At 40.6% G+C, this 20,241-nt stretch overlaps 2 protein-coding genes across 2 annotated transcripts; one reads left to right on the forward strand and one right to left on the reverse strand.

Annotated features, from left to right (window-relative positions):
- Positions 1-234: 234 nt before the first annotated feature.
- NUPR1 (nuclear protein 1, transcriptional regulator) lies at positions 235-2,582 on the reverse strand. Its single transcript, XM_044657000.1, has 3 exons — positions 2,372-2,582; positions 744-893; positions 235-540 (listed from the first exon to the last, which is right to left on the reverse strand). Exons 1-2 carry the CDS (start codon positions 2,481-2,483, stop codon positions 757-759), a joined length of 249 nt encoding a protein of 82 aa, XP_044512935.1. The 5' UTR covers positions 2,484-2,582; the 3' UTR covers positions 235-540; positions 744-756.
- A 7,153-nt stretch (positions 2,583-9,735) lies between these two features.
- SGF29 (SAGA complex associated factor 29) lies at positions 9,736-20,152 on the forward strand. The gene is made up of 10 exons (XM_044656989.1): positions 9,736-9,817; positions 12,557-12,652; positions 14,921-14,996; positions 15,099-15,171; positions 17,396-17,460; positions 18,343-18,472; positions 18,705-18,851; positions 19,029-19,064; positions 19,237-19,399; positions 19,905-20,152. Exons 2-10 carry the CDS (start codon positions 12,578-12,580, stop codon positions 20,019-20,021), a joined length of 882 nt encoding a protein of 293 aa, XP_044512924.1. The 5' UTR covers positions 9,736-9,817; positions 12,557-12,577; the 3' UTR covers positions 20,022-20,152.
- Positions 20,153-20,241: the final 89 nt, after the last annotated feature.

Consider the following 20,241-nt stretch of genomic DNA (forward strand, 5'->3'; position numbering starts at 1 on the left):
AAATGTTCACAAAGGCCCAGGATGCAAATCCTTTCCTGACATCAGTCTTACAGAGAATCCAACATATGATGTAAATAAAGACTGAAGAGGATGGATCTTATAGCTTTGTATGAGTGGGAAGAAGCAGCCCTCTATCATTTTGGAGAGCTCTAGGGGAAAGGAGGAAAAGGAGAGAGGGAATGCTTCAGTAAGCACCAAAAAAAAAAAAAAAATCAACCACATACACATACAAAATTCTCTGATTAATTCTTTATTGTACCAATTATTCTTTGATAGATTCCGTTTCTTCAGGTAGATTCCCTCTTGCCCCTTGCTCTTCTCTGCACATTCATTCCTACCATCTGCTTCTCATCAACTTTACTGCAAGTGCTAAAGGAAGTCACTTGCTGGGCCCCTCCAAACTCCAGCCAGGCTGGAGAGGGTACATCTCTTGATAGAAGGGTATCAGAGAAAATTAAGATCTTATCTCTCTTGCCCTGTCTTCCTTGCCGATGCCCTATATCCATGGCCGTGATCCTGGTATCAATGCTCTGGCCCAGCCTGATAGGAAAAGAGATCCAGTGAGTCTAAGCCTCCAAGTTTTAGGGGATCTCCTTCCTAAGATTCTATGGTTTTTTCCTAGGCTATAGAGATTATACCTCCCAGCTGGCTTTTTGGCTTTGGGTTCAATCCCACTCTTTTACTAGTGTCAGCCCATAAATTAGGTTAGGAGAGATATGTTTGGGGATTCTGGGCTCCCTCACCTCAGTTCTAGGCTCAGGGCCTAGTTCCACGTTTCTTTTGCTCTGTGTTCTGAAGCTTGGTCAGCAGCTTCCGTTCATGGCCACCTGGACTGTGCCGGTTGGTATGGTTAGCAGCTTCTCTCTTACTACGACCCTTACCGCTGCCTCTTCCTGAAATAGAAGGTAGTAGTCATAGGAATGAGGTGCTCAAAGAACATGGTGGGCAGAAGCCATTCAGTGGCTGAGATTGTATAAACCAAAGAAAACAGAGATAAAGACATGAGGAGGGCAGTGGAAAGAATACTGGACTGGAGGCAGGAGACCTGAGCTCTAGTTCTAGATCTGTCCTTAACTTGCTGTGTAAATTTGGGCAAACTTCTAGACCTCAGCTCCCTCTGTAAAATTCAGAGTTTGAATCAGACAATTTCAAAAATTAGTATGACTCAATTTCAACAAATGTTTATTAAGTACCTACTACATTCAAGGGCAGCTGGGTGGCTCAGTGGATTGAGAGCCAGGCCTAGAGACTGGAGGTCCTAGGTTCAAGTCCGGCCTTGGACACTTCCAGCTGTGTGACCTTGGGCAGGTCACTTGACCCCTATTGCCCACCCTTACCACTCCTGGGCCAAGGACGGTCCCTAGCCCGGATGAAAAAGGAGGAGTGTTGGGCGTGGGGCTAGCAACCCCACCCTGTAAAAACTACAACTGCTAAAGAAACTGCAACCTAAAGTAGGGGCAGCTGGGCTAGCTCAGTGGATTGAGAGCCAGGCCTAGAGACGAAAGTGTTCTCTAGGTTCAAACCCGGTCTCAGACACTTCCCAGCTGGGTGACCAATTGCCTACTGGTTGTGGCCCTATGCTCCTAGAATGGAGTCCCAGGATAAAAAAAAAACAAAAAACAAAAAACAAAAAAAAAAAACAAACAAATATTCAAGGCATTGTATAAGATACTGGAGTTAGAAAGACTAAAATAAAAAAAGTCCTTGCCTTTGAAAAGTTTACATTCTAGAGAGGAAACAACATGTACACAGATAAATGAATCCAAAGTAATTCAAAGTAGACAAGAGATCTAAAACCTGGAGGGGTAAGGAAGGTTTCAAGAACAAGTTGTCAGGGGCAACTAGGTGGCTCAGTGGATCAAGAATCAGGTTTGGAGATAGGAGGTCCTATTCTAACTGTGTCACCCTGGGCAAGTCACTCAACCCCAATTACCTAGCCCTTGCTGCTCTTCTGCCACAGGGACTAATACTTAATATCAATTCTAAGATGGAAAGTAAGGTTTCTTTAAAATAAAAAAAAAAAAAAGAACAAATTGGCAACCAAACTGAGCCTTGATAGGAAATAAGGATTCTGAGAGGCTAACATGGAGATACTGTAAAGGATTTTATAAGGTTGCTTGTGGGACTGGCTAGGACCTAGGATTAAATTAAGAGGGCAGAAGGTGGGGAAGAGGGTCAAGTGGGAAGAGGGTCAAGTGATGGAGAGGATAAAATCCACTGGGCAGCCTGGAAATGTCAAGGAAAAAGATTCAAAAAATATAGGGCCGAGTCTGGATGGGGGGAGGGGGAGAGACTCAAACCAGAGGTTTGAGAGGTAGGAGCTCGAAGTGAGGGGGTGTCTAGGTAAGGAAAGTAGGGCCACATCTCTCACCCAGGTAAGAATCTGTAAAGCTGTAAGTGTCATACTGGTCCAAGAACTGTTGCTCCTCGTCCTCCAAGATCAGGGGCTGGAGTGGTGGAGCAGCTAACGGAGCTGTAGCCATTGGTACTGGAGAACTTTATTATTTCAGTAACTAGTCTATCTGATCTCTTGTTTGTGAATCAGTCTCTGTCTCTGTCTGTCTGTCTCTCTCCTCTGCTTCCCCCTGGGACAGCTCCTCCCAACACTTATAGGGCTAGGTTCCCTCCCCCAAACTGTGCACACAATCCACGTTGGCCCTGTCTGATGCAATCTGGCCCCCTCCCAAGACTTTAGAGTCCAGTATAAACAGAAATGAAATCACAACAGGAAAAGTGTTCTGTCCCGTGACTCCCCTCCCCCTCTCCCTGAAGTCATTCCTTTTCTTCTTTCTGTTTTTCTCAGGGTCCTGAGGTCTCTGGAAGGAGAAAAGCAGGAGAAGGGAGAAGAGGAGAAGAGGAAAGAAAGGGAAAGGAGAAGGAGCATCCAAGACAAGCAATGTCCTAAGACTGAGTAGAATTTAGTGCCCTGATATTTCTTCATCCAAAAAACTTTGCTTTAGCTTTTGCTCTGGACTGGTGGCTTAAGAAGGTGGGAAGGAAAGAACAGGACAAAAATTCCTTTGACCCTTTCCCGTTGACATACCAAAAAGAGAGCTAGAAGTCTGTCAATAGTGTGAGGGAGTCCATGTTAGGCATTCCTTTGACAAACATTCTTTGTGAATCATCTGTAAGGTCTTTGTACCCAGGCACTGAAGGAGATCCAAGACATGTTAGAGATTGTCCCAGCCTTCAGGGAGAGGAGCAGAATATCCCAACTCTACAACTTACTAGCTGTGATTTTGGGTAAATTCCTTAAACTCTCTTAATCTCAGTTCCCTCATACGATAAAAGGGATATCAATATATGCACTCCTCTTACAAGGTTGTTCTGATGAAAGCACCTTATAAACTCACAGTGGTATAGAAATGTTGGGGGGGGGGAAGTTTACCAACTAGTTGGGGGAGTCAGAACAAGTCTTTAGAGTAATAATTATAAGACAGAATATGCTCAGGGTTATAAGAGAGGTCCAAACACAGTATTCCAGGGATAGACAGAAGGGATAATAGTTAGAGGAAGCTCTGTGGAGAAGATAGGACTTGAGCTGGGCTTTTAAGAATAGAACAGTCTGGGGGACAGCTGGGTAGCTCAGTGGATTGAGAGCCAGACCTAGAGATGGGAGGTCCTAGGTTCAAATCTAGCCTCAGACACTTCCCAGCTGTGTGACCCTGGGAAAGTCACTTGACCCCCATTGCCCACCCTTACCACTCTTCTGCCTTGGAGCCAATACACAGAAGTTAAGGGTTTGAAAAAAAAAAAAAAGAATAGAATAGTCTGGATAGAAGGCGATAGAGAAGGAGGAGGGTATAGGCAATGAGAAAAGAATAAGTGTGGTGGAGGTAATTCTAGAAGACCATCAAAACCCAACTTCTGACAGAACAGTGACAAACTCATGATGCAAATTTCTTTTTTTCAGGTGGCAGTGAATGGTATGTAACTAATTGAATCTAGATTAGAATGGTTTGTGGATACTTAGAGCCAAGCATGGAATACAGTCAGAGAAACATTTGTATCCAGCCTCCTTCATTCCCACAATTCCAGAGAGAAACATTCTTTGAATAGTTTGCCCAGGTGAGCTAGTTTCCTTAACTAGAATATTATACTTAGTTCCGACTACTCATTAATGAGTTGATGGTGGCTCCAGAGGAGGGAGACAAGGATAATTAGGAACCTTTGAATTATACATAAATAGGGGTTTGATACACATGCAGACCTCATTAGCTTGCTTGGTTGATTAACTTCTCTACATGAAGGAAACTGGAGAAATGGCATCTGGGAAAATTGTGATGATATGCCTTGGAAAAACTCCAGGGGAGCATGAGTAGACAAAAGGTAAATGTTTCTAGTTGGCTGAGCACATGGTTAGGAGGAACCTTTTTTTTCAATTGGCCTCATATCTAGAGCTGTCAGAATTAAAAAAAAACAAAAAACAAAAAACAAAAACCTCAGTTAGCTTCAACCAGCTTTTTTGCTTCATTAGCATCATGGGGAGCTTCTACACTAGGATCTGGTAATAAACCAATCTGTAAGAGGGATGGCCTTAAGATCTTTTCTCTAAGGCCATACGTCTCCTCAACCCTGCTCTGACAAAAATGAGCTTGGACTTTTAAAAAATTCTTTTTCTGGTCTAGGTGAAGGAAATGAAGCCTTACATCCTGAGAGTTCAAAAGGTCATCATGAGGGCAGGTAAGTGGCTCCATGGATAGAGAGCCAGGCCTAGAGATGGAAGGTCCTGGCTCCAAATCTGGTCTCAGATATGTCCTAGCTCTGTGATTCTGGGCAAGTCACTTAATCCAAATTGGCTAGCCCTTACCACTCTTTTGCCTTTGAGCTGACCTTATTATTGATTCTAAGATAGCAGGTGAGGGTTTAAAAAAAATTTCATAAAGACATCCGTTATCCTAGCATTCTAGAACCTAGGTTTCAGGGTAGGTGTTGCCACCAGCCCAGTATTGATGCCCCATGGAACAAGGAGGTTTTGGATCCATGCCAATATAATCTGAAATAAGGCTTCATCCAGAATCAATGCTATATTTGGATGTGAACTTGATGAGACCAATGCTACATAGAAACTGAGCTAAATTTTGAGCCTACTCCTTCAGAGACCAAGGTGGTATAGGGAAGAGTATACTTTGGAGGACTGGGGAAAATAAATTTTATAAATTTGTTCTTCCTACATATTTGAAGTAAATATTTTTTTGTAAAATGTAAAAGGGGAAAAATTATGGTTGGCCTGGATATTTAAGAGTTTTGGTCACCAGGAAATTGATTACACGCTTTCCAGATTAAAGATCCAAGTCAGGATGACTTTTATAGTAGTTTATTTACAAATACGAAGAGTGAAGGTAGGAAAAATGAGAGAGAGAGAGAAATAGAGAGAGAGAAAGAGAGAGAGAGAGAGAGAAATAGAGAGAGAGAAAGAGAGAGAGAGAGAGAGAGAAAGAGAGAGAGAGAGAGAGAGAAAAGGAGAGAGAGAGAGAGAGTAACTCTGGCCTGGTCCGAAGGCCTGAACCAGGCAAGGCTTCAGAGGCCCCAACAAAGGGGGCACAGAAGTTAATTAAATAAGGCTTCTAGCCACAAGGCCTCCTCTAAGATGAGAGAGGCCTCTTTTGAGGCTAGGGTCTCCAGAAATGCTAAGGGAAAAGAAAGGGAGTCAGCCTAACTTACCCACATGACAATTCAAAGAGAAGCAGTCTGAGGTCTCAACCAGAGCTCTTTCAAGGCCAAGTTCAAAAGGCCAAATCCCCTTCAAAGGAAGTTACCATCATATTTAAAAGATAGTTCTTTTTGTCACTTCCTTAGTCCAGGCAGCCTCAACCTTGTTTTGGACTGCCCATGGGGGGAGCTATTTGTTTTTGATTTGTCACTTACTAGGACATGTGGGTCATAGATCTCCCCCCTCCCCACTTAATTCTAAGTTGGGTGGGGTGACATATTCCTGGTGACTAAAATCTAAAGAATGAATAAAGGTGATCTAATTCCATTTTCACAAAAAGATATCCTGGACAAGTCATTTAACTAACCTCTGTTTGCCTTAGTATCCTGTTTGTCTCAATTTCCTCAACTGTAAAAGAGGAGTGATAATGATACCTATCTTGCAGGATTGATCAAATGAAATAATACTTGGCAAATCTCCAATACATAGTAAGCATCACATTAATGCTTTTCCCTCTCCCTCAAAGAACTTAGATTTTATTGTCATTATAACAACAATAAGGGGAAGCATGAATACAAGGAAGAAAGTTGGCCTTGGAGTCAGGACAACCTGGGTTCAAGTTCAGCCTTTAACACATGATTGATGTGTGTAACCCTGGAGAAGTTACTTTACTTGTCAGTATTATACAACTGTTTATGCCTATAATTTTAGTCCTAATTTTTGGTAGTGGAATTTCTTCAATGGGTTGTCCCTGCACCAATAGAACTCCAATTGCCTGGCCCTTACCACTCTTTTGCCTTGGAACTTATACCTAGTACCAAATCTAAGACAGAAAGTAAGGATTTTATTTAAAAGAAAGAAAGAAAGAATACATTATGTACCAGGCACTGTACTAAGTGCTAGAGATACAAAAAAGACAAAAGAAATTCCCTGCCCTTAAGAAGCTCACAATCTAATAGGGGAAAGACAACAAGCAAATGAATATACACAAATCCACTATATACGGAAAAATAGAAAATAAGGTAAGGTACTCGAAATGAGAGGGATTGGGAAAGGATTCCAGTGGAAAATAGAATTTTAGTTGAGGTTTGAAAGAAGCCAGGGAAGACATTAGGCAGAGATGAGATGGGGGCATTTCAGGTGTGAGGGACAGCCATAGAAAATCTTTGAGACCAAAGAAGAAAATAGCCTGTCCATGGAATAGTAAGAAGGCCAGTATTACTGGAATGAAGAGTATGTGGTGGGAGTTAGGTATATGAAGAGAGGAAAGGTAAGAGGAAGTCCCTTGAATTCATTTTACCTCACAAGTGATATTACAACTCTGAGGATGTGGTTGGCTACAGAGAATCATTTCTGAAAGGCAGTAGCTGATATATATAGAGTAACAGAAATATACAATGATGAAGACTCATGATGAAAATGCTATCCACAGCCAAAGGAGAAACTGTTGCAGTTTGAGTGCAGATCAAAGCCCATCATTTTTCACTATATTTCCTTTGTGAAATTTCTACTTGTATATATGTCTTCTATCATGATATGAGCAATACGGAAATATGTATTACATGAAAGTATGGGTATAACCTACATCAGACTATATACCCCCTCCAGAAGTGGGGGTGGAATAGGGAGGGAGAAAATCTGAATTTTAAAATGTCAAAAAACAATTGTCAAAAATTGTTTCTACATGTAACTGAAAAAAATAATTGGGAATGGGAGAAGAAAGCCTATTTGTTCTATTTAAGTATTTACATCAAGAGTACCCATTGTTATGTGCTAAGATTTTTCTTTTAAAGTCTCAACATAGGTGAAAAAGAGGATTACATATAGCTAGCTCCTAGTATCTTTTTTTTTTTTTTAAACCCTCACCTTCTGCCTTAGTGTTAGTCCTAGGACAAAAGAGCCACTAGGACTCTAAGCAACTGGGGTTAAGTGACTTGCCCAGGGTCACACAGTTAGAAAGTATCTGAAGTCTTTTTTTTTTTTTTAAACTTTTCCCTTTCCCTCTTAGAATCAATACTGTGTATTGGTTCTAAGGTAGAAGAGTGGTAAGGGCTAGGCAATGAGTGTTAAGTAATTTGCCCAGAGACACTCACCTAGGAAGTATCTAAGGTCAGACTTGAATTTAGGATCTTCCCTCACCAGGCCTATCTCTCAATCTGCTGAGCCACCTAGCTGCCCCCCAGAAACCAAATTTAAACCCAGGACCTCCTGTCTCCAGGCCTGGCTCTCTATCCACTGGGCTAACTATGTCCCCCTAATATCTTCATGATTACTTTTTCTAACATTAATGCTGTCTATGATTTTTACCATTTTAGAAATCTTCTTAGAGCATTTGGCTTGGTGTTAAGAGTTCAAATCTAGTCTCAGACACTAAGTGTGTGATCCTGGGCATGTTGCTTCTTTGTCTTGCTCAAAAATAGAGCTAATAATAGTACCTAATTCCCATGATTGTTATAAGGATAAAATGAAGTATTCTTAAATTGTTTTGCAAACCCTAGAGCATTCTACTTATCATTATTATAAATAATAAAATTTGAATACTGTTAAAATCTTTTTTGTCTCTGGTAGGGATTTCTCCTTGGTGGCAAAGAGGTAGGAAGTAACTTCTAACAGCTAGAATTGCCCAACAATATAACAGGTTTCCTTGTGAGGGAATGAGCTCCTTGTCACTGAAAATATTCAAACATAAGTTTGGCCCCAAAGATATATTAGAAGACACCTCTCTCTTCTATTCCTTTGCAAAGGTAAGGGATCCTTGGGTATAGAACACTGAGTATGTTTTCAGATGTATTAAATGGTTTTGTTTTGCTTTTCTTCTCTTTTTATTTTTCTTTTCTTTTTAATTCTTTGTTATAAATGATGGCTGTCTGGAAAATAAGAGGGAGAAGAATATAAGGGGAAATTGAGGTGATGTGTGAAAACAAAATACAGTATAAATAAAAATTTATGTTTTAAAATGTTTAAGCAAAATGCTAGAGAATAACAATTGTTTATAGTTAGTTTTTTACAAATATTATCTAGTTTTATTCTTGCTAGGACCCTGGAGGATAGAAGCTAGTATTGTACCATTTCACCAATGAAGAAATTGAGGCAAAAAAAAGGTTGTGACTTGCCTAGCTAATAAATGTTTGAGATAGGATTTGAACTCATCTTTCTCATTCTAAGTACAGTGCTTTATCCACTTAGCTATTAGGAAGGGATTGTTAGATTCCTTTAGGAAAGCATAATTAAATGGCATGTAAATTCGAGGTTTGTCTGGTATTGCTTGCTCTGTGGTTTTACATGCATCCCCAGAAATTGAAAGCAAAGGGTAACAAAAAAAAAACAACTATCCAAACTATTTTATAGAGGAGGAAATTGAAGCTCCAAAATTATTAGAAGTTCGTAGTTGGGCCAGGACTAAATGCCAGGTTTCTTTAATGTTTTTCTATCTCTCATCTCTCCCACCTAGAATGTAACCCTTTTGAAGAGGCAAGCCCGTGTGATGTTAAAGTGCCCGAAATGGGTAAGGTTCCAGTGCCACTAAAAAGCTGTATGATCTTGGGGGAAAAAAAATCACCTACTTTCTCTCTGCCTTAGGTTCATTCCCTATTAAATGAAGAAGTTCAACTGGATGATTACTAAATTCCCTTTCAGCTCTAAGTGTCTGTCACTGTCAGTCTTAGCACAGGTACCTACTCATAACACTTCTCAGTCATCATTGGCAACCATCCCATTAGTGACAATATTTACTAAGTAGTTGATTTGACTAATTGCTATGAAAACACTTATAATTAGTCTATAGGAATTAAGGGGAAGGCCTGAAAGCCAAAGTTTCTGCAGTTCTTATCCTTTATTGAAGAACCCAGAATCCAGAATTAAATGGGAGCATGAAACAGAAAAAAAGACAAGATTCTGAAGCACGTTAACCGCGAATTAAAACTACATTTCCCAGCTAAGCGCACGTCGAGGAAAGCATACGATTCGAGTTCCAGATGCCTTTCCACAGCACTTGGAAGAAAAGACTACATTTCCCGGTAGGACCTTCAGGTGCGCACACGCAAGCGCACTAGTATCCCCTAGCCCGGGAACGAGGATGAAAAAAGTTCAGGGGGGGTGTTGCAGTTGCTGTCGCTGCGGTCTTCATCGCTGCCGTCACAGTTGACTCGTTTTGGCTCGTCCTCGGTAGGTGGGTTTGGGTAGCAGCCATGGGCCTCAGGCGAACCAGGGGAGCAGGGGAGAGGGGAGCGGCAACATCTCACCCGTTGTGGTCCCCCTATCCTGGGCCAGGCTGTGGTGCCCCAAGACACTAAAAGTACGCATGCGCACACTGCGGAAGCTCGGGGAAAGGGGGGCAGGGAGGTCACGCGCCCGCCGCGGAGGGTTCTTTGTTCGCTTGGGCTGCTCCAAGAAAATCACGTGAGGAGGCGGCCTTTAGAAGCACGTGGGAGGGGAGGGCGAAGCATTTTAGAAGCACGTGCGTTGGTGAGAGGAACTGAGGAGAAGCGGCCAGCGAGGAAGGAGACCATGGCTTCGAAGGGTATTTCCCCCGAGGGCAATAGTAGTGATAGCGGACATTTAGAAAGCCCTTTAGAACATTCCTTATTAAAGCTTCACGAGGTCGGTAGTGCGAGCGAATACCTCCATCTTACAGATAATAGTTAACAACCTTTGTGCACAGGCTTTTAGTTTGCAAAGTTCTTTCTCCACAGCCACTCTGGGAGGGAGGTAGGGCAAGTAGCACCCTGTTAATGGAGAAGGAAACAACATCACGAGGTATCACGAGTTGCCCAAGGAACCCTACCCCATCTCCCCATTTCATAGCATTTCTGCTGTTTCTGACATAGTTCAGGCTATTATCAGATTGAATATTTCAATCTTTACTTCCTCTGCCTCAACCAGACTAATTTTCCAAAAATACACCTTTTAGTATGAAAGACCTTTGCCTAACTTCCTTTTTTCCTATAAGGTCAAATCCAAATTCCTTTGGCATTTAAGGCCCTCTAGTTTGGTATGATTTAACAGCTGGCCCAAATGAAGAGTTTTTCTATATGGAGACTTGTGTGCGTTAGAAGGCAATGGGGCTGAATCCATTGTAAAGGGAGAGGTTAAAGATTATAGAATTATATCATCTACTTTAATCTCTTCATTTACCAGATTAGAAAAATCGAGGCTGCGGTACAAGAAAGTGAAGGGACTTGTCTTAAGGGCTCAAGTAGTAAATTGCTCTGATAATAAGGAACAGATGTGGGATTAGAACCCAAATATTCTGATTTCTACCTTGAAGAAAGGGAGAAAAAGTATGGAAACAAACCTCTACAAGTTACAAGGAGTAGAGTTTACAAGTACGGCTCATTTCCTTGCCTTTAGTCTTTTTCTCCTTCCCAATCCATCATATTATTAAAATAGAACACTAGATATGGAGGCAGAACACTTGGGTTCAAATACTAACTCTTTTCTTATTAAGTCTGTGACTGGGTTAGAGTGACTTTGCATCTCTGGGTGTCAGTTTCCTCATCTGGAATGAGGAGAATGGCCTACAGATCTCTGAGGTCCTATATCTGGTTGTAAAAACTAGGCCCTATGAAGTCCACATTCTCCAGGACTCTAATCAATTGCCTCATTGTGTCTTTTCAGATTTATCAGTCATTTTCTGCTGCTTTTTTTTTTTTTTAAACCCTTACCTTCTGTCTTGGAGTCAATACTGTGTATTGGCTCCAAGGCAGAAGAGTGGTAAGGGTAGGCAATGGGGGTCAAGTGACTTGCCCAGGGTCACACAGCTGGGAAGTGTCTGAGGTCAAATTTGAACCTAGAACCTCCCGTCTCTAGGCCTGACTCTCAATCCACTGAGCTACCCAGCTTCCCCCCCATCATTTGCTTCTTAACATAACCTTTTTGCTTTAAACATATCTATCTTAACATTTTCTGCACATGTTATTTCCTTTCTGTTCTTTTCTGTTTGGTTGGTTTGGGGTTTTTGTTTTTTGTGTTTTTTTTTTGGTCAGAAATGTTTTCCTTATTATTTTTAAAAAATTTATTTATTTAGAATATTTTTCCATGGTTACTTGATTCATGTTCTTTCCCTCTCCTCTTACCTCCCCCTCCCAGAGTTGAGGAGCAATTTCACTGGATTATACATGTATCATTGTTCAAAACTTATTTCCATATTATTAATATTTGCAATAGAGTGATCATTTAAAATCAGAATCCCCAGTTATATACCCATCAAACCATGCAATCGATCATGTTTTTCTTCTGCCTTTCTATTCCTACAGTTCTTTCTCTGTTCTATCTTGGAATTTTCCCTGTTCTCTAACAATACAAATCCTATACTTTAAGGCCTTGGCTAAGACATTTTTGCCTGACAACTTCATCCCAAATTTATATTTCTGTTACTTTGAATTTCCTTTAATACTATCTGTAGTTTGGGAACGTATAAATTTTGCTTGTTCAGTAACTTATAACTAAGTTACAATCCATGGTTATTTGTTGCTCTTAGTATTAGTCTCACAGAATTTAGAGATGTTTTTAGAGATCATTTGTTTTTATAGATGAAAAAACAGAACCAGGAAAAAAAAAAGAAAAGATTTGCATTGTTTACAGAGGTAGTGAATGGAATAGCTAGGATTCAAAACTTAGTTCTCTGACTCCAAATCCAGTTTTTTCCTCATTATACCTCACGGAAGCATTTCTTCCTAAATAATATGTAAGCACAGGGAGTACAAAGACCAATTTTGCTTTTTATTTCCCTCATTGTTAATTCAGTTGCTATACTTTTAGGAGGTAAAGGTACTTATTAAATTGTTACTGAATTAATTAAATTTACTGAATGCCATGGTGTTGTTGGCCCTAAAGCTTTAGTAGTTTCCCCTTTCAGAGGCTTTTGATCATTCTTTTGCTCCATTCCATTACCCTTTCTCACAGGAAGCCATTTTTACCACAGCCATGGCCTTGGTGTCAGCAGATTCACGAATAGCTGAACTACTCTCGGAGCTCCATCAACTGATCAAGCAAACTCAGGTAGTACCTGCACTCGTTCCCTGAGATGAGGAGATGATCTTGTAAAAATTAAGAGTGGGTAACAAAGATTGAGTATAAAGTATCTAGGTGATTAGAAGTCCAGGCCTTTAGAGAAAAGACTGGATGACAGGCCAGGTAGTTGCATGAGAGTACAGGAACTTTAGCCTGAGGGACAGAAGACTAAGGGAGCAGAGGACAGAGGCCATTGAACAATCTGATGAACAATTAAAATTACAACTGAATTGGATTTTCGTATATTAACTGTGTTATTGTGAAATGTTGATTAGTTGTAATATTGTATTGAGTATTCAAAGTAGAGACTAGAGATATTCACAAGTCACAATAAAGGAAATGAAATGTAGTCAGGAAGTTTTTATTTTTGTTTTTGAGTTTTAATTATTCTTTTTTCTCTTTTTAAAAACTCTTACTGTCTATTGTCTGTCAGAATTAATAGTGTCAGTTCCAAGGCAGAAGAGTGGTAAGGGCTAGGCCAGGGGTGTTAAGTGACTTTCCCAGAGTTACCCAGGTAAGAAGTGTCTAAGGCCATATTTGAACCCAGGACCTCCCATCTCTCCCCATCAAACCACCTGGTTGCCTCTTATTAATATTTTTTTTCCTCCTATACCATTAAAAATAGGTAAGCAAAACATGCATGAAGTATAAATGTTGGAGAAACTATGTGTATGGCACAGGGTGTAGAGAGATGCATCTTTAAGCAAAATTTTATTGATGAAAATGGGTAAAAACCCTAACCACTACCCCCCATTCCCTTATCAAAATTTTGAGCAAAACCAACCAACACACAGATCTGAACACACCCCTGCCCCCATCTGCATCTGATAGAGCCCCGAAGCATAGTTGAAACAGTGTTGGCTCAGAAGCCCAGAGGACCCAGGTTCAAATTGTCGCCGTTGCTGTGTGACTTTGTGTACAAGTCATGTATCTGAGCCTCAGTTTCTTTTTCTATAAAAGGGGAGGGGGTTGGACTAGCTGACCTCTGAGGTCCTTCCCAGCTCTTAGAGCTTTGACCCAAATCAAGTAGTGCTTCCATTTCAATTTATTAGCAATCATTTATCAGATAGAAAAAAAATGAAACAAATCTCTACTCTTTTTCTCCTTTTTCTCTTCCCACTCCCTTCCCCCACCAATCTTTACATCTTTTTTCTTCTCTCCACTCTTTTTTCTTTTCTCCATGCTTCTCTTTGGAGATTGAGTTTACTTATGTTACTTAGGCTAGGTGCTCTGTGCTCTTACTAGTTCAGTCCCACCACTGATCTGACATGCTATGTTTCTGACTGACACGATATGTTTCTGACTGACACTCCTTAGGCAAGTTGAATGGCTCTCTACTCACAATATAGGGTGTCCCAAAAGTCTTAATGCATTCTTTCAAAACAAAACAAAAAACTATTACCTTCCATCTTAGAATCAATACAGAGTATTGGTTCCAAGACAGAAGAACAGGGGTAGGCCATGGAGATTAAGTGACTTGTCCAGAGTCACACCACTAAGAGGTATCTGAGGTCAGATTTGAATAGGACTCATCTCTAGGCCTCACCCTCAATCCACTGGGCCACTTAGTTGCCCCCTTTAGTGCACTCTTAACACCTTACTAGGACTTTGGGGGGGGATGACTTTCATTAGTGCTGGATGTGGAACAAACACAAGACAAGGATCAGGACACTGCACCTCAGAAAGTCTAATCTTGGCCTTCCCAGTAAGCAGGGATTACAGGCATGCATATTACTCTTTCTGGTATAATCCTTACTTTCAAAGGATTTGTTTAATCAAGGAAGACAACATGAACATTTATAAATATTTTATAGAAGACATACAAGGTAGTTAGGGTATAGGCAGCTAGGATCAGGAAAAGCTTTGTGTTGAAAGTGGTGATTGATCTGCATTTTGAAGAGAAAGAGCATTCCAGGCCTGGGTACAGCCATTATCAGCCAGGGAGAAAGAAGCCTTTTTGCCACAGTATAGGGTTCAGGAAGAAAAATAATGTATAAAAAATGAGGCTGGACAATAGGTTGCAGCTGATTGTGAAGGAACTTCCAAGACAAACAGTGGGAGAATTTATATTTGATCCCAGAGATAATAGGGAGCCATTGGAGTTTGTTGTTTCCAGTTTTTGTGCAGGAACTTTTTGAAGAGCATTTTAGGCGAAAGAGAATGAAGGGGAATGAGTAGGGAGGAGGCACTAAGGTTGCTTAGCAGGACCGAACTTCTCTTTCTCTTCCTCATCTGCCTTCTCTCCATCCTCCATAGGAAGAACGATCACGAAGTGAACATAACCTGATCAACATCCAGAAGACACATGAGCGAATGCAGACAGAAAACAAAAGTGAGAAATGGGGGGAAAGGAGCATTTGAGAGAGAAGTTAGCCTACTATGTTACCAGGTCTGTACCTTTCTTGTTGATTTGTGTTTCTGTGTTATTCTTCAGTCTCTCCCTACTTCCGGACTAAGCTTCGAAGTCTCTACACCACAGCCAAGGCAGATGCAGAGGCAGAGTGCAAGTGAGTGTGGTTGTACACAAGATTCTTTTTTCTTGTCTTTGTCTCTTGCAAGTTCCATTAAACTTATTAAAGATGTAGTTCACATCTGTAGCTTTCCTACCACTTTCACACTGCGCCATTCTTTACTAGTTCAAATTCTCTTATTCTACATCCCATTATAATTATTATTCCTCCTCTTCTTGCTCTCAGGCTATTTTTCATTCATTCTACACATCAAGCTGCTTCTTTCATTTAGGCCATTCATGGTCCATCCCCCTCCAATTATATTGATCTTCTTCTTTTGTCCATGATTTCCCTTTGCTTTATATGCCTATTCCCTGTCATCAACATTTCCTTCATCTTTTGTCCATTTTCCCTTGCCATTGCTGTATGCCTGTTCCCTTTTGTTTTCTGTTCATTGTTTCCTAAAGTTTGAAACTGAAGTTTAATGCCATGGCTGACACTTTAATGTGTTAGAATTGGTCTGACATTCTGAATGAGAGAGATAATTCTTGTTCCTTTGATAAAGCAAAGAAGAAACCTTATATTCCACTGCTAGAAGATGGACTTTTATTTCTTTTTTTTTTCTTTTTTTTTTTAAACCCTTACACCTTCCATCTTAGAATCAATACTGTGTATTGGTTCTAAGGCAGAAGAGTGGTAAGGGTAGGCAATGGGGGTCAAGTGACTTGCCCAGGGAAGTGTCACCTGGGAAGTGTCTGAGGCCAGATTTGAACCCAGAATCTCCTGCCTCTAGGCCTAGCTCTCAATCTACTGAGCTACCCAGCTGCCCCCGGAAACCAATTATGTTGAAATACAGTTATCTAAATATTTTTCAAACTTGTTTAGATTTGAGGACAGACATTGAGGCCCAGAGAGGGAATAGATTTATGTATAGTCCAAAGAAGTTAATGTCAGGACTACAATTAAAACCCAAGCTTTCCATATTTCAGCTTTTTTTCCCCCCCAACAAGTCATGCAGCTTCCTATTTATCTTTATAATAGTTCTTATAGGAGAGAAATGGTGAGGATTTTTGTCTTGAGAAGTATGCATTATGCCATTGAAAGAGTGGATGTCAGTGCCATGATAGACCAAAAGAATGAAGATGAATCATACCACTCATCTCCTGAAAGAGAGGTGATAAATTTAAAGTAGAAAAAAAAGATAAAGTTTTTAGACTTGGCTTATGTGGAAATTTGTTTTGCTAGACTAGGTAGATATGTATTGAGGTATTAAATTTTTTTTTCAGTGTAGGAGTTGGGAATTTCAGGAAAAATAAATTAATAAAATACTGGTTACTTGGGGGGTGGGGAGGGAAGGAGAAAGCATAAGACTTAAAGTTAGAAGATAGGGATTTCAATACTATCCATGTTACTTAGCTATGTGACTCTGGATAAGTCATTTATCTGCTAAATAATAAATACTTGTACTACAATAAACCCTGAGGGTTTTTGTAAGGAAAGTGTATTGTAAAGCACTATATAAATATGGATCTTAGCTTCTTCATCTGTAAATTGTGGTTAGGTCTAGAATATATGGCCTCCCTAGTGTCCCTTCCAGGTCTCTAGACAAGTTATTACTTATTTAAAGTTCAGAAGACTTAGGTTTAAAGTAGTTGTATAATTTTTAAACATTTTTAATGGCTAAATGCTATCAAATTTATAAACTGCAGCAGGCCATAATTTCAGTAAAGATTCCATCCTCATTCAAAGCATAAAATATGCATCCTATTTCTGGTATTCTTGGACCTCTAGTGGTCCAAGTGGTCTAGAGTGAAAGCAAATTAGAGAAAATCAAGAGTTCATGATCTTTGGTGATAACATTTGAACCTTAAAATTGTCTTAGAATAGAATTGACAGTTCATTTGGATAGAAAACAATGCACTATAGCCTTTTTTAGAAAGTCAGCAGGTGGTGAAAGTCTCTGAGGAGATTCCTGATTTGTAGATTGTGAATTTGGTTATATGCTTCAAGGCCAAGGGCAAGTAGTGATTTCAGAGTATCTAGAAAGTCTAATGTATTTCACAAGTAGATTGTGATCACCTGAAGATAAGATGTTTTAGCCTGTATTGGGCCAAGAAAGTTATAAGAAATCCAAGACATTCTTCTTTCCCCAAATGCCCAACTTAAAATAATATAGTTGTCCAGTGTGGTGGGAGCTCCATCAAGGGGTCCTAGAAACCCCAGTTCTAACTACCTGCCTCCATGAGTTTGTTTTTACTTCTCCTCTGCTTCCCTTCCTTAGTATTCTTCGAAGAGCTCTGGATAAGATTGCTGAGATCAAGTCTCTCCTGGAAGAAAGGCGTATTGGTAAGTTGGGGCCTTGGTTCTGTGCATGGAGAGGGAGAGGACCACCTTGGGATGTGGCCGTGCTTGCTTGTTCTTGTGCCACCTCACCTTTGATTTCCAGGGGAGGTTTCTATGATTTTTGTTGTTGGTGGAGTGGTGTTGAGGACAATGCTTTTCTCAGTTTTTCTGGCGTCCACTGCTTCCTGCATAATTTTCACACTCTCCTTACCCCATTTTTTGGAAGCAATTGTCCCCATTTTGTGTAGTTATTGGTGAACAAGTAAAAGATTTTAGCAAACATTACCTTATTAGGACTGCTCTGTAGATATATTGCAAGGTTGAAAATTGATGTTGTTATTCCCCCAGTTTGTGTCCACTCAGTGATGTGTCTGATGGAGGAGGTCTGAAGAGATGCCATGGGCTGGATTTCCTATTGGTCTTCTTATTCTTATGCAATCACATGATTTGTATATTTAGTAAAATAGTTCTTCATGTTTTGAGTTCTTTCCATTCTTCCAGAGCTTCTATTTTAGATTTTTGTCTTTAGATTTCAGTCAATTAAGCATTTATTAAATGCCTGTTATGTGCTAGGCCTTGGGCTATGAGATAGATATATAAAAGGAACTTACAGGATCCTAGACTTGAGAGCATAAAAACAGAAAGGGGCAATGTCAAGGATTCGCCTTGGGTTTGAAAGGAATCTCATTCCCAGAGTTTTCTTCATTGGAGTATGAAAGGCTTTGAGAATTAAGGGCCAGTGGCTAAGACTAGAGAAGGATTTAAATTTAAAAGCATTGTTAGGGTGATTGTGTGTAAAATCTGGCAGAGGGGGTGGGAAGGAAAGAGGAATATGTTTCTTGCCATGTAGTATGGGATTTCACTTCTTCTCTTCTCCTACCCCAGCGGCTAAAATCGCAGGATTGTACAATGATTCAGAACCTCCACGGAAAACCATGCGCCGAGGGGTGCTGATGACACTGTTGCAACAGTCAGCCATGACATTGCCCCTATGGATTGGGAAACCTGGGGACAAGTAAGTCCAGGGACTTTGGGGAAAGGAGGTCAGGCAGGATTTGACTGGAAGGTGGTGGTTTAGGATTTTAAGAGTTCAGGATTGAGGGTGAGAGTGGAGATCAGGAGTATACTTTAAGAATGTGGATCTGTGGGTTCAATCCAAGGTAGATCTGTGAGAGAAGCAGGGGATTGTGGTCATGGAGAGATGCTTCTGAGCTAGGGATTTGTAACACAGCCCTTCTACCCCATAGGCCTCCACCCCTCTGTGGGGCCATTCCAGCTTCAGGGGACTACGTAGCAAAGCCAGGTGATAAGGTGGCTGCTCGGGTGAAAGCTGTGGATGGGGATGAGCAGTGGATTCTGGCAGAAGTGGTCAGTTATAGTCATGCTACCAACAAGTGAGTGAAAAAATGTGTTTTCCTCCTCTAGAATTTGTTTCCTTCTTGGGTTTCTCTTATTAGCGTTAGCCTTCTTAACTCATATTTTTTTCAACCTTGTTTACTACATTGTCATCATCTGTTGTTTTCTGGAGAATAACTAAATCAGAGGTTTCTTCTTTTTTTTTCCCCCTGTAGATATGAAGTTGATGACATTGATGAGGAAGGTAAAGAGTAAGTATCCTACTGAAAGCATGACTACAGAGGAGAGGGAGGAATGTGGGATCAAGGCAGAAAGCAGTGAAAATGGATCCTGGAAGAGGGAGAGTAGAGGGAATGCTTCCTGGGAAATAGTTCTTGCGTATTTTCAGGGCAGAGTCATACCTACTGTCTTTTCCCCTACCAGAAGACACACCTTAAGCCGAAGACGCATCATCCCACTACCACAATGGAAGGCCAATCCTGAGACAGATCCTGAAGCTTTATTCCAGAAGGATCAGCTTGTTCTGGCACTGTACCCCCAAACTACCTGCTTCTACCGGGCTTTGATCCACACTCCTCCACAACGGGTAAGAAATGATGGCATGAGTCTGAGAACTTCAGTAGTTAATGTAAGAAAGATCTTAAGTTGCCTAGTTAGTTCCTAATATTAGGGTTTCTAAAAGAATAGGGAGAACTTTCATGTGGGTGGTCTTTTTCATTTTGTCTTGAATGAGTAGATGGAATCATACTACAGTGTCTTCTCAAATAGTTTTATATACTACCTTTGGCTTCTAATAGAATTTCAGAGTTGGAAAGAATCTTGGAGGTGGTCTTCAATGGAGGAATCCCTTCTGCAGCATTTTTGATAAATGGTTATTTGTCCGGCCTTGAAACTTTAGTAACTTTGTGACAGTCTATTCTACCATTTAAGAGTTCTTCTAATTTTTATAAAGGAGTTTCTTCAGGACATACTAACTTCCCATATACCCAAGTTGGGGCAACAAGCAGTTATACTGAAGCACAGATAGTGAGATATAATGAATCCTTGATGGTCAGAGTTGTGGTTATTTAACTTTATTTCCTTGTCTGTAGCCCCAGGATGACTACTCTGTCCTATTTGAAGATACCTCTTATGCAGATGGCTACTCTCCTCCCCTCAATGTGGCCCAGAGGTATGTGGTGGCCTGCAAGGAACCCAAGAAGAAATGAGGTTCGGTTTGGCTGAATCATGGACTTCGTTGACTTGCCTTTGTTTACCTGACTCATCTGCCATGCCCTCTTCAGGGGGAAATTGATGTATCATTCACTGCGGACTAATAAATATACAGCCCTGTCCCCCACATCAGCAGTGAGGTTTTAATCTGTTTCCAGGACTCAATTTCCTCAGACTTCAGACCCCTTCCCAAGTTAGAATGGTAGAGCTGTGTAT

Source organism: Gracilinanus agilis, chromosome 1, assembly GCF_016433145.1.
Source record: "Gracilinanus agilis isolate LMUSP501 chromosome 1, AgileGrace, whole genome shotgun sequence".
NCBI lineage: Eukaryota > Metazoa > Chordata > Mammalia > Didelphimorphia > Didelphidae > Gracilinanus > Gracilinanus agilis.